Raw genomic sequence first — 14,188 nt, 5'->3', positions numbered from 1 at the left:
AATCCTGACAGCTGGTGCTCTCTTTATGGAGTTTCTGCTTGTGACTGAGTTTCTTTCAAAACCCAAAGATATCCAGATTAGTCAGTTAATGTAAATTACCCCTAGTCTGTAGATGGGTAGTGGGGTCTGAAGGGAATTTATAAGAATGAGGGGAGAATAAAAACTGGGAGTAAAATAGGCTTAGTGTAAATGGGTGGTGATAACTGGTGCTGAATTGGTATGCCAAAGGGCCGGTTTCCATGTTATATGTTTCTGACTGCCCCGAGCCCCATTGGGCAAAAACATGATTCAAAGTAATGTATATACATGCTGATCAAGAGTTTCCATGTTCTGTACTGAATTAGATAACTCCACCTAGCCCATCATTGAGGCTTAGCTGTATCAATTTGATTGAAAACAATCTTTGTTTTGGTCAAGAAGCTCTTGTTACTTGAATCTCATTTACCTATCAAAACCATGGAAGAGATACTAAAGTATTACTGTCATTTATAGAATTCTACATTATTGAATATATTGAAAAATGGTTGAAGGTTCTGGAAAAGTGATAGAAAGGTTTAGTTTATGGCATTAAAAATTTGAACAGCCAGTATGATGTAATGTTTTCCAACTTTGTTCTAATCTTCAATAAGTAGTAAAATTTTCAGAGTGAGCATCAAATAATGTTCTGGCCACATGATTTCAAAAATAACATGCATTGTATGACAAAACTTTCCATTTTCTTATAATGTACAAACATCTTGCATTGCACAAGTAGTCCAGAAAATATCAAAGGCCTTTGGGCACATAAATATAATGCCAAGCAAAAGTTCACTAATAAATTGCCTACTTAAGACATTCAAACCAGGCATTTCAGGAATTAGTAGAGTTTGTGGAGATTAGCATATTTTGATGGAGCTATATGAATAATTGTTACATTTTGTGCAGCGTCCATAAACCATAACATGCCGGAATTCAGTAACTTCAAAGAAGCAATTCAGCAATGTCTTGAGGAGAGGGAATAAAACATTATTTGAACAGTACATAAAGGACTGGTACAAGTTGAGCCTCCACAAGAAAGATTGAAAGCACCATGGATTGCATGAGTTGATATTGGAGAGTGGGAGGATTAGGACCAAATGTGAAGCTTTCTGTAGTCAGTAGCCTATTAAGATTCACTATTTAAATTATCAAAATCAATGGCCAAGGGTAGAGGTACCCATGGGTTACAATGATACACCATAATTTCATTCAGGCTAATGAATAGAAGAACTGAGACTAATGAAAACTTCATGCAAGGGTATTAATCCATGTTGAAATCAGTCAGTGTAATAAGATTTGCTAATGGTTAATCTGATAGTGAGTGCCACCCGCCATATCAAAGTTATCTTTGAATTTGTTAATATTTATGTACTATATTTAGTTTTAATTTGTTAACCACCTTAGTTCATTCTCTTAAATGCTAATTAGCTGATAAATAATTTATCTCACTTTGCCAGCATTCTGTAGAGAAATAAATGAGAATGTGGCTTTAAATTCCTGTGGAACCAGATTTTTTTTGTGTATTCAAATTGTTTATTTCAGAATGTAAATAGTTGTCTTTTTTAAAACCTTTGGTTTTAGTTTAAATTATTCTGAGAAGCTGAAATTGAATGAGCAGAAGACTATTCCCAATTTATATCCATCTTTCCATCTGGTGATTGAGATTTGCATTTTAAAAGAGCTGCTTCTATGCCTGTGATATTTTTAGAATGCTTTTATTCAGCATATAGGCCAGTGTGCATAAAAACTCTGCAAAATAAGGAGTAATTGGAAAAGGCTGACTTTTAAATTGATCTTCACATCCCAATATAGATCTGCTGGTTGATGTAAAATGATGAGCAGCTGTTTTACTATTGACATTTATGTAAATTAAGGCTCAAACTAGGAAAAGGGCCAAAATAAATCCCCAGTAACAAAGTTAATACCATGCAGATGTGAGCAAACTGGCTTTGTTTGGATTTTTTCTGATTGATTTCCTCACTGTTCATATGATGCTCTTTGACTTTGACATGGGTCCAAGTACAGTTGAAGGACACATAGCAAACAAGTATCTTTTTCCAGTTAGTCTTTGGGTGAATCATGTAAGTTGCTGGACATCGGCATCTGGAGGTCCTTAGTTTCTGTTTGAGCACCACAGCAGAAATCTAAAGAGAATGTATAAGATAACATGTTGCAGATATGTTGCAAATGTAAGCAATTGAATGAACATAGCACCACATATGTTGTGTGAGTGACTTAACCTCATCATGATGAACCTTTAGAAAGATCTGGTTAACTAAAATTATGCAATTAAAAAGAAAACTAGAAGTTCACTTGCATTTTTTCAGCGTTGTGCAACTGAAGTTTCAATGTTTACAAGTGTGAAATTTGATAATGCTCAGTTTGAGCTCCTATTGTGACACTCTGGACATAAACTTGGGTATTTTCAGGCACAATTAATACATTAGTCATAATTGCTGTGAAGTCACCTCCAGCCCACTGCTTCTGTTCAACTAAGTCTCAGCCAATCCTGAGATCATTGATGCTATATTGGGCATTTCTGGGACAGACATAGTTTAGCAAGATAGTAATTTCTAAATATGGTCATAACATAAGTTCTTTACTTACCACTGTTCTGTTAAAAATATTTATACAAATTTTTGACCTCATCATCCACAATTCATTGATCTCATTCCCAACCCCAAAAATCAAATTTCACACTCCTTCAGTCCCATCTCCTTCCCCCACCCAACCAGCATCTAGGGTCCTCTGGTCTATCCAATCTTCCAAGGCCTCTTATGAACTTCGCAACCCATCGACCCAAGACAGCTCTCTTGAAGCTCTTGCAAACTAACCAGCGGTTCCATTCTTCTATCCCCTGTCCTTCTCCAACCAAAGGCTACTCCAGACATTACAACCATCTGTCTAAGGCCTTTCTGACCCTCCCAAATCATTCACTTCCCTCACCTTTTCCAAAAACCCTTGCTGTCTTCCTAGCTCATTAGCCACATCCTCAGTCATTGATTGCCGATAAAGCATCCACGAAGATCCAGTGATTTTGGATTTACATTTCCTTGTTTTCAGTACCCAAATTATAATAAAATCAAGCCAGCTGAGCGGTCAATTGCATTAAAATATTTTCATACTAAGCAAAAGCAAAAAAACACTAGTTATAACTTTAAATATTATGCAAAATATTAAAGGTTTGAACATAAACATATGATTAAGTAGAAGCTGTAATAATTTCCTTTAGTTTTAAATTTCTATTTTAAAATATTATTTTGATGAAATAATAATCCAAATATATAATTTTTATGGAGAGATAATCTGTTAAGCAGTAATTACTGCTTGGCATTGCCATTAGAAACACATGGATCTGATAAAATGTAATATTTTCAGAACATCATTGCAGCCGGACTAGTTTATAAATAGCAGAAACTTGCATCAGTTGTAATGATTTCCTTGAATCTGTTGAAATCTGTAAGCAACACAACCCACGAAGAAGCAATGAATCATTGCAAACAGGCTTAGCGATTCCACATTGAACCATATGTACATGGAAATCCCAAAGATTCATTTCAATTTCAGAGCTATGTAGTTTTATGTTATTACAACAGCAGAATCCAGATTTATGTTTCTAAATTAAAGTACTTAACCTCACAAAATTGGGGAACAATTTAAACTTATTTCACACCCTTTCACTCGTCATCTTTGAAAGGAATTTCTTTTTTGGATTCAGCATTTTGGTATTTATGAGGAACATTTCAAATCACACTTCCTGCCAATTGCACTGTTAAAGATTTTTTCAGTCTTACAGAGCTTTGTAGGAAAACAAGAGATATAAAAAAAAGATTTTAGATGCACAGACTGCTTCAAAAGTGTAGCATCCAAACTTATGACTGACATCCAGAAAGATTTCTGTACACAGATAATATTCAAATTGCTGCCAGGAAAATGGGATCCATGTGGGAAATTAAAAGTTTCTGTAATGGAAGATGTGGACATTTGTAATTTGTAAGCACAAGGTCAATATATCATGTGAATAGATTGAACACGGCTGGGGTTTTCTCAAAGTTGTTTACTTAGACCCTCTTGCATTACTTCTCACTTCCCAAGCTTAGTGATAGGACAAAACCAAAGTCAGTTAGTGTTGTTCAGCATGGAAATGTAACTCAGATTAAAAGAGCTGAGGCGAAATGGAATGAGAACCCCTTGCTGCCAAAGTCTCCTTCTGCTGCACTCTGGAAGCAAATGGAGCATAGTGAAAATCTCAGTTTGTTTACTGAAGTTAAACCAGTGACATTATTGTTGTATCATATTTAAGTTCAAGTTTATTGTCATTCAACCACACACATGTATTAATCCAAATAAAACATTGTTTCTCTTTAGCCAAGATGCAAAACGCAGTACATATGGTCACACACAGCACTTACAGTTATGATCCAGAGCATAGAGTCTACAAAATAGTATTAGCACAAGACCCTGAAGTGAAATGGCCTGACGATTGATAGGTTGACATAAAGTGCGAGGAGCATGTTTATGTAAGACAGTATAATGTTACTGGCACTACTATAATAGAACAAGCAGTCGTATAAATATGTGAAATAGCAGCAATAAAAGATGGAAAGTGACCAGTGCAGGATGAGAGTGTGTCCTTTAGTTTGGGGAGGGGGGTGGTTGCGGCAGGGTATACATGTAGGGTGTTAAGGCATCTAGAAGTCTGAGGGAGGAATCTGTTACACAGCCTGACAGTTCTGATTCCTATGCTGCGATACCTTCAAACTGGTATGTAAACATTATATTTTGACAACTTTGGTTTGCCATGTAACAATGTTCAATGATCTGTTTTTTTTCATTTCAGGAGTGAACAACACAAGGTCATTACCTCCCACATACCCAGCACCACCTGATCCTCTTCATCAGAGGAACTTCATGCTCACTGATGGCATACCTCAGGGGTCAATGTATGAACTGACGGAGCCTAAACGCAGTCAGTCTCCCTTCTGGCAGAACTTCAGTAGGTTAACACCATTTAAAAAGTAACAGGCCATGTTGTTTGGGAGGACCTAGCCGGTGACATGTCCTTGGCAGTTAACAACAAAGTGTGGACCAACAAACCATGTTTGGATCATGGATCTAGCTGATCTAAACATCTGCTGATACCTTTCCTGCTGAGCCTTGGTTCAAAACAACATTTTATCGAATTATTTCTTAATGTGATTCAACTGTTCATAAAACATATAATATATGACAATAGAAAGTCAGAAAGGAAAACTGAAATTCATTGCATTACATCATTTGTGATTATGTGAATCTAGATTTGCTCCTTAGTGTACTGTATTGCAGCTGTATACACGCAGGCACAGACACAGACACAAATACAAATGCAGATAGACACAGACAGACAGGAACATACAGTTTCACACACGTTCATATACACGCATCTTGCTTCTGTTGTTCTAAAAGCTTATTACATATATACTGAGAGTGACTGTTTTGTTGCTTGATCAGTTTTACATAAACTACTTACAGATATTTTAATGAATAATTATCATAAACATGCTTTTGATGATTTAATATATAACCATGTGCTGATATGATATGTTGTACTGAATGAACAGTTCAAACTCTGTTTGAAGAATTTAGGAATAACTCACACCATTTCCACCAGTATCAATGGAGTATGTAATTATTCAGAAAGTAAGAGTTAATTGACAGGGCCAATCCTTTACCATCATTGTCCTTAGTTGGTTTAGAAGCCAACTGACTTTGACAGTACAACAAAATCTTTCAACAGAATGGATATATAACTATAACCTTTTGACCAGAGAACCAATTGCTTAATATAATTGACATTCTTTGTTATGTTTTGGTCCAAGTTTGTTGCAGTGTTACACTTAACAGTTAATAAGGCTTAATAACTAATCAAGTTGTATTTTAACTCTTTAAAATTGAGTTGAAAGGCATAATGTACCACCAACAGTTATTTGTTGTTATCAGTTAATACGTACTTCACCTTATGGATCTTTGGACATTTACTAATCCTTCCACAGGAATAGCATTAATCATCTGATCCCATGTGGTTTCTCTACAATATCTTTGGACTACTTTAGCTGAAATGTTTGCAATTCATTGGAGTTCTGTGGATTGAACAGTGCACAACATAGATTGTAAACTAGGTTATGGAGGAACCATTGCAAATTAAGGAATTAAGTTATCTTTAACTATTGTCCTACAAAAATGTTTTGTGCCACTAGTGATGTAAACATTTGTTTTGTGATGTGCTAAAATTTCACTATTTTGCATTTCCAATGCATACAATGAAATCATACATGATATAAAATGATAAACTAGCCAATCTTTTGAAATGGACATTTTTATAGAACTACAGAGCTACTTTTCCAATAACCATAGCTAGATATTATTTTCTAACAATCTAAATAATTAAATATTTATTAAATTAGTGCCAAAAATGTAGAAGCAAATTCAACAAAGATGAAATTTGTTCGTATATGATTATGTACACAGGCACTTAGCTGCCAGCTGACAGATTGTTTGTTCTGTGCTGTTCCTATTTAAAGGCTGTTGGTGCCCTTAACAAAGGCAGTTAGCAAAAGTCCTGGTTAATCTAAAATGTTTTTTCTCATACTAAAGTTATAGGCCACCAGGAATATGTTAATGCTATCCATTTAGGGAGTTTAGTGGCTTGCTTTTTTCATCTATATTGAATTATTTAATTTCATTGTAATAGCTGTGGCCTCTGTCTGATCATATTCAAGCTCTTTGCTCAGGTAACTTCTTGCATGATGTGCCATATAAAGTAGTGATTGACTGGTACATGGTTCTACAAGTCTGGTTTCCTGGTTTCTTCAGCATCTGCCTCTACTGGTAAGAGTAACAAGCAGTGCCAACTTATCAGTTGGATCAAATATGCATTGCATTTAGTGATTGACAATGTAAAACACACCAGCATTATATGTAACTCATATGAAGAATGAGGCCCATGTACCCATTCTGGGTAATTTGAGGCTCACCAGATCAAATCAATGAAATTTTTGTAGAGTACACTGTCAAGTGACTGTATCGGTTGACCAAAATAATGCTCATGGCATCTTTTCTTACCAATTGACCAAGAATATTGAACAGGAGGTTTCTCAGGGGAATATTGATCAAAGTAAAAGTTAAGTTTGGATAAATACGTAGATGGGAGGGGTATGAAGGTCCATGGTCCAGATGCAGGTAGATGGGACTTGGCAGAATGGAATAGATGGGTCAAAGAGCCTGTTTCTGTCTTGTAGTTCGCTATGACTCTGACTAATGATGCCAGTTTATGGTCTTTACAATAAGTAATTAAAGGGTTGAGAAAGCCAGATAGACCAAAGAGGTTCTCCATTTTAGGTCCTGACTGACTATAGCACCCTCCTCCAATATGTGGCCCGACTCAGAGATTTCAATTTCAGACGGGAATGACTGTGTGAACAAACAGAAATGCAGTGTGGTCCATGATCCCACTAGTTTCACATGATAGAGGGGCAGGGGAATGGTGTCCGCTGAATCAACTACCACTCTGATAGCAAAATGACTGTATCACTCAATAGAAGGGAAGAAAATTAATGGATGAGGAGAGGGTACCACAATTAGATTTCTGGTTATCATTAAGCTAGCTTTAGATATTTTGCTAAATGCGTTCATCTCTCTATGAAGGAGGAACAAGAAGTACATATTGCCCTCATGTCATGGAGTACATTTGAGGTTTAGTGTGTGAAATAATGGTCTGATACAATACTATGCTGTAGAGACAGGGTGCTAGGAATGATTCTTAGTCTGTGCCAAAAGATTTAATCTTGGTAAAAAGATGGAATCCTATGAACTGATTTCAACAGCCATGGACTAAAAAGATAATAGTAAGATGCCTAGCATTCCCAGTTTCAATCACTATCTGGTTAGGTACACATAGACAATGATTTGGGAAGGGCAGACTGATTTGCAGACACTAGTGTCTGTTCTGAGATAATGCAGAATGGCTTTTTTAGAAAGGTTCTGGTACATTGCTAACAGATACAGAAATGAAGGCTATCAACAAGATTGTAAGAAACAAAGAGGAATTTTTTTCATTAATGAGGACTTAGGTTTTTGACTGAATATGAAATTAATTGACGTTGCGGTGTCTGGATCTTGCAATTTTACCTCCTCACAAGTGGTACTATCCAATAGAAATGAGTATTTGTGAGGTAAACTAAAAATCAGATGTTTTATATCTTAGATTACATTGTTGCAAGACAAAGTGTTCAATGCTTAGAAGCATTGTTAATGATGTCAGGACTAATTGCATTATTGTACTAGTCACTCACTAATACCCCTCAATTTTGCTTTATTGAAAAAACTCAACGAGATAAGTTTATACCACAAAATTGGGTGGCAGCAGCTATCGGTTTTGAATTGCACCCTTCAGTCACACGTGTAAGTGTATGCAAATCCTAATCCTCTGCACAATTTTCAACCATGGAAGCAAATGTTTACATATATTGGTCTTTGTACCTTGCTTCCATAATTTTATTTGACATTAATACATAGTCTATATAATGAGAACTGTAAAATTTATTCCAATGAACTCCTACTTATGAAGTGTCTCGACCTTTCAGTTCACATGAAGCTAAATTTGGCTGCTCATTTCTGTTTATAAATTTACGATTTCTTATGTATAATGTTTCCTTATTGAAGGCAATATCAATCTCAATACGGCAGTGTGGCACATTTAAAATTAACTCTGAATGCACATTAAGGTAAACATAGTCTGTGCAATAATGCTAAGCCTTAAGGAATTAGGTTCGGATGGGTTGGGTATTCAAAATCAGCGTTTAAAGAAATGTGAGAAGAGTTGCTTTTCAACAGTTGAAATATAACAGCAGAGATATAATCATTAAATAGATATTTGATTTGTGACTAAAGCCAAGACACAAACGAATGCTGCTAGCAGGAGACAGGAACATTTTTTAAAAATCCATGCAATGTAGATGTGAATTATTGCATCAAGAAGAGTTGATGCTTCAGTTATGAACTCTAGTCTTTGTAACAAAGTTTTAAGCATTGGATTTGTAAATGACATAGAACTATTCAAGTGTTTTAATGGGAGATGTTCTGAGTCAAATTCTTCTTGCACTGGCGTTTAAAGTCATACCAACAGCAATGTTCAATTACAATGTTATAAAAATATGGTCTTAACAGCCTCTACTGTATTAATAAGAAAAAAAATAGGACTTGCATGTTATTGATGTACAAGTCAACATGTATTTTCTGCAAAATACAAATGTGGTTCTCAATGCCAGACTCCAACAGGCCATGGAACAGGTGCTCAACTGAGTGATTAGATAGTCTTGTTAAAGCCAGTAGCGTGACATTCATTAGTTGCAAAAGTCTTTCAGTAAACATTTTGATTTAGTTACAGGCTGTAGAATTGCAGAATTTTGCTCAGAATGTCAGTTATAAAGATGTAGATAGATATTAGTTGTAACAGGATTATTTTGTGGACTCACACCGTTTATGTTACAAAATTACTGTTTGAATTAAAAAAAAACAATGCATGCATGATGCCTTTGGAAGTAATGCATGATGTCACTGTTGTTTTTGCAACACATGATCATTTTTAGGGAATGATCCACCACTGGTTAATAAAATGTAAGTGCAAATCCCGACCACTAGTTACAAGCAAAACCATAGCATGGTAAAAGAACTAATTAAACATGAAAATATTAGATTCCAGTTGCTAATGATTTAGATAGGCTTGTGACTCCTAAGTGAATCCACCTGTAGAGAGTAGGGTGATTTTGTCAGAATGCAATCTTACCTATTTAATTCAGCAGACCAGAGCTTAGATAAGCAATTCCTAGACGGAAGTGACTAGTATTCTAAGAGAAAGGATCATTAATGAATATTGTCAATTTTTAGAAATGGATAGTTAAAATTGAACACATATTCATGGAAATAGCTCTCTGCTGAATAAGGGTTCATTCCTGTGTTATTCAAGGGGATAGAATAGAAAAGGGATAGTCCCATAATACACAAATTTATCTCCAGTTCCTATTGTGAGTATAGTAGTATTCTTCAGTTCACTTAAACTTCTGCCAATGATTCCTTCAGGTAAGGAAATGCAGATCATTATTATGTGTTCATTTTAACAACTCCCATTTGCTAATTATAAAAATATCATACCGGCAATGAGCTGAAGGACAAAATTTAGATCCCTGCATGTCATTTGAATGTAATTCTGTGGAAAGCTGAAAGAGTTGAGAGTTAAATTTGAATGTTCACTGGCACAGAATATAGTTGAAGTATCATGAATTTTTAAAAAAAAGGTAGTTAAAGGATATGTCTATAGCTCATTCACTTTAAGTAACCCCCACTACATCTGAAACTTAAATGCAAGTAGCTTTTATTTGCTTAAAGCTAAATCAGCATACATACAAATAGTGCAGATTTACATTGAATTTTAAAGTTTGTCCAATTGATATTTTAATTATCAATCAGTTAAAATAAATTCATTTGATGTTAGCAATAAATATGTTCACAAAGTATTCCTTTGTATGCCATTTCATAAAATTTATCCCACAGTTAAAGCAGCGATTGTATTGTTTGTATGTATATGTTAATAAAACTTCATAATTTACTTTCAGTATATTACAGCTGTCATAGTTGGCAGATATATTACTTATAAATAATTGTATTTTCTTCATAATTACCTAAACGTGTATATCCATATTCTTTATACTCCAATACCTTTTTTAACAAAATTATATTTTCTCTATACTAGAGTTATAAAATGTTATTATGAGAAATGAGGAGAATGAAATGATTAGTTATAATAATTAATTACTGTATATTACACAGTTTACAGAGATACTGCTATGTGATGATGCCAAGTGGGTTGCTTGGCTGTAATTTTAGAAATTATCTCTCCAATCCCTCAGTAACTACACCCACCAACAAAAAAACATCTGAACTTGATTATGAAACAATTTCCACAACTTCCAGCTTTTAGAGAAACCTGCAACTTGGTTAAAAACTGTACAAAGTGATTATGTTATCAGGGACATAAGGCAGAGTAATGGAAATGTTTAGATCCTTCACACATTACCCTTTTTTTTATCAAATTGATCTGTCCTTGTAGAATCAAGATTTCTTCTGCCTGTTGGCTGTAAAAGTTCTACATGAAATTAATTTGTGAATCTTTGGTCCATTTTCAACACAGGCAAAACACTATCCTTAAATAGTACAAAATATTGGCATGAGAAATGTAAATGTGTTATTACACTGGCACAGTAGAGGCTGTTTGGAACTCTGGCATTTTGTCAGGCAAATAAGAGAGCTTTATCCTGCAACTAACCAGTTACAAATGACCAGGGAACTATTGATGCTGTGTATAGACATGCCAAATTAGATTATAGATCAATAGATTATATAATATTTCTAATTCTCTGGCATGATTTTAACTTAGTGAGGTTCTGTTGAATAGTTTAAGGAGTCACATGTTGTAATGAGGCAAAATAAATTGTAACAATTCAGTCTTAATAAAGATATTATCAGATGTCCAGAAGTGGACATGATGGGAAAATTAGCTGGCATTTAACTGTTTGCCTACACTTGGAGATGGGTTCTTCATCAAAAGCAAACAGATGTTGGGGGTTGGGATGGTTCTCTAGAATAGGGAGTGCCTGACCTCTGCTGTTGTGAACCAAAGGAATACTATTTAGATCCGTGAAGCTACAGTAAAGTTTAGATAAAACATAGAACATAGACCAGTACAGCATGGTACAGATCCTTCCGCCCATGATGTTGTGCCAGACTTTTAACTTACTCCAAGATCAATTTAGCTATTCCCTCCATTTTTCTTTCATCTATGTGTCTATCTAAGAGTCTCTTAAATATCCCAAATGTATCTGCCTCTGCTACTACACTTTGATGGTGTTCCATTCACCCACCACTCTGTGTTTTTTAAAAAAACCTACCTCTGACATCCCCCTTATACTTTCCTCCAATCATCTTAAAATTATACCTTCTTGTATGAACCACTTCTGCCCTGGGAAGAAGTTGCTGGCTATCCACTCTTGCCTCTTATCATCTATTATAACTCTATCTAGTCACCTTTCATTCTCCTTCACTCCAAAGGAAAAGAAAACTCTAAATCATTTAACCTATCCTCATAAGGCATGTTCTCTAATCCTGGCAGCATCCTGGTAAATCTCCTCTGCATCCTCTCTAAAGCATTCCTCCTATAATGAGGCAACCAGAACTAAACACAATACTCCAAGTGTGTCTAACCTGAGTTTTATAGAGCTGCAACTCCATAAAACTTTAGATACTTTAGATGGTTTAGATAGTCTTTTATACTTTGGATCCATTTTTGACAGGACTACTAAGTACAGCAAGAACTCAACTTGAAGCTGAGGCCTGACATTACCAAATTTCATTCTGCCTAGTTTGGAAACTGTGGAGCCTTGCTTGTGTCTAGAAGTGCAGTAAAAGTCAACCTCAGTGAGCTCAGTATTGAACATAGATGAATACATTGCTACTTCATTCTTACTCCTTTCTCATTCAATTTTACTGAGTTAGGAACAGTTAAAATTTCCCATCATAAAAAAATTTATTATTGACTTGCTCAAATAATAGTAAGGTTAACTACAAGAGGATTCTAATTCTACATTTTACACAATGAGTATTAAAAATTACAACTACATAGAAGCTTAAATGATTATATTAATTGTATTACCAGACCTTTGCTATAACTTTCGTGCTCAAAATTCATAATTGGAAATAACTTACTGAACTTGTAGGCACAGAGGAAGAAAGGCTGGCAGATTGAATAATTCCAAATATTAGTGAATGATGGATGTTCAGATTATAATATTGCTCAGCCCAGTATAATTTGTTCTCAATATGAATCCTGACTCTGGTTAACTGTTGGCAGTGATGAGACTGTTTCCATGATTATAATGTTGATATTAGTCAAGGTAAACTCTCATCATTGCACTAGATGCAAGTTTAGGTTGGACACTTTGAAAAATCAGGTACAAGGACAAATTAAACACGTTGGCTTCTTAACGCATCATCAAATTCTGTCTGACTCAGAAGTTGTCTCAAGAGATTGCAATGCAAATATATATCTAGCTAAGCCCATAACTGCATTAATAACAATGAAAGACCACTTTAAGGATTTACGAAATCTTCACTGTAGATATACAGTAGAAGTAAAATATCCTATTTTTCTTGTCCATCCTAATCCAGAGAATCAAGTCATAAACCTTCAAGGTACTCAGTCTACTATGAAATAGCATAGTTTTAACAAGACAAAAATATTAAGGGGAAATATAATTTTGTCACTTCATGCTGATTGTCAATGATGTCTTCTGTGATTTTAGTTGGAAGTGAACAACAGATGACCTCTATAGAAATGGGTTTCTTCCTGTATTGATATTAAGTGCTATGACTTGCCTAGAGTGGTATAATTCATTTTTATCAATGAAAGAAAATTCCGAGTTGTATTAAATCTAATGTACTCACTGTGGTGATGCTCAAGTTGATTGTCCTAGTAAAGTTCTACCATCTGAATACCACTCTCAAGATTTAGCATACAGTATGTGTTAATGTTTTTGTAATGCATTGTTCTCTCTAAGAAGGTTAAGCCTTTGCTGGAAAGTAGAATAAGATACTTCTTGGCAAAAGGGAAATCTACTTGTATTTTATGTTACATAGATGGCAAATTACAGTATTTACCAGACCTATGGTTAAAAAGATCATAAATCAATGAAGATAAACATCTAAGAATGACAAAAATTAACCTCATCCTTCTGATGCATTAGCAGTTTCTTAATACATTTCTTATCTCACAAGTATTTTTTCTACAGTTTGAGTAGCCTCCGACATTTCCCAAATTAAATGCATATACTTAAAAATACTAGTTGACATGTAAGAACTGATTTCCTAGGCTAGTGCTGCTGTTGTCTTCTGTGATAAAGCCCATCAAGAAATCATGGGTGCACTGCCTGCAATTTTCTGATGTTTGCAACTAGTAGCTGTGCCACCTTCCTCTCCCACTTGCCTGACACGACCACACTGCAACTGCTGTCTGAATGAACTCTAGACAGATCCTCTCCCATTCTGTATAGTTCCAAATAAATGTAAGCTTGGTGCTGTAATG

At 35.1% G+C, this 14,188-nt stretch overlaps 1 protein-coding gene across 5 annotated transcripts in view; it reads left to right on the top strand.

The window, feature by feature from the left end:
* Positions 1 to 13,604, top strand: part of arhgef9a (Cdc42 guanine nucleotide exchange factor (GEF) 9a) — a 261,197-nt gene extending 247,593 nt beyond the window's left edge. For all 5 annotated transcript variants that reach the window (XM_073058044.1, XM_073058047.1, XM_073058048.1 and 2 more), the window contains one exon: positions 4,859 to 13,604. In XM_073058044.1, the coding sequence (XP_072914145.1) occupies positions 4,859 to 5,040 (182 nt within the window). In that variant the 3' untranslated portion in view covers positions 5,041 to 13,604. The remainder of the gene's footprint in view (positions 1 to 4,858) is intronic.
* Positions 13,605 to 14,188: the final 584 nt, after the last annotated feature.

Source organism: Hemitrygon akajei, chromosome 10, assembly GCF_048418815.1.
Source record: "Hemitrygon akajei chromosome 10, sHemAka1.3, whole genome shotgun sequence".
In the NCBI taxonomy this organism is placed as follows: Eukaryota; Metazoa; Chordata; class Chondrichthyes; order Myliobatiformes; family Dasyatidae; genus Hemitrygon; species Hemitrygon akajei.
The sequence above is the reverse complement of the archived record's forward strand: the minus strand, read 5'-3'. Positions and strand labels throughout refer to the sequence as shown.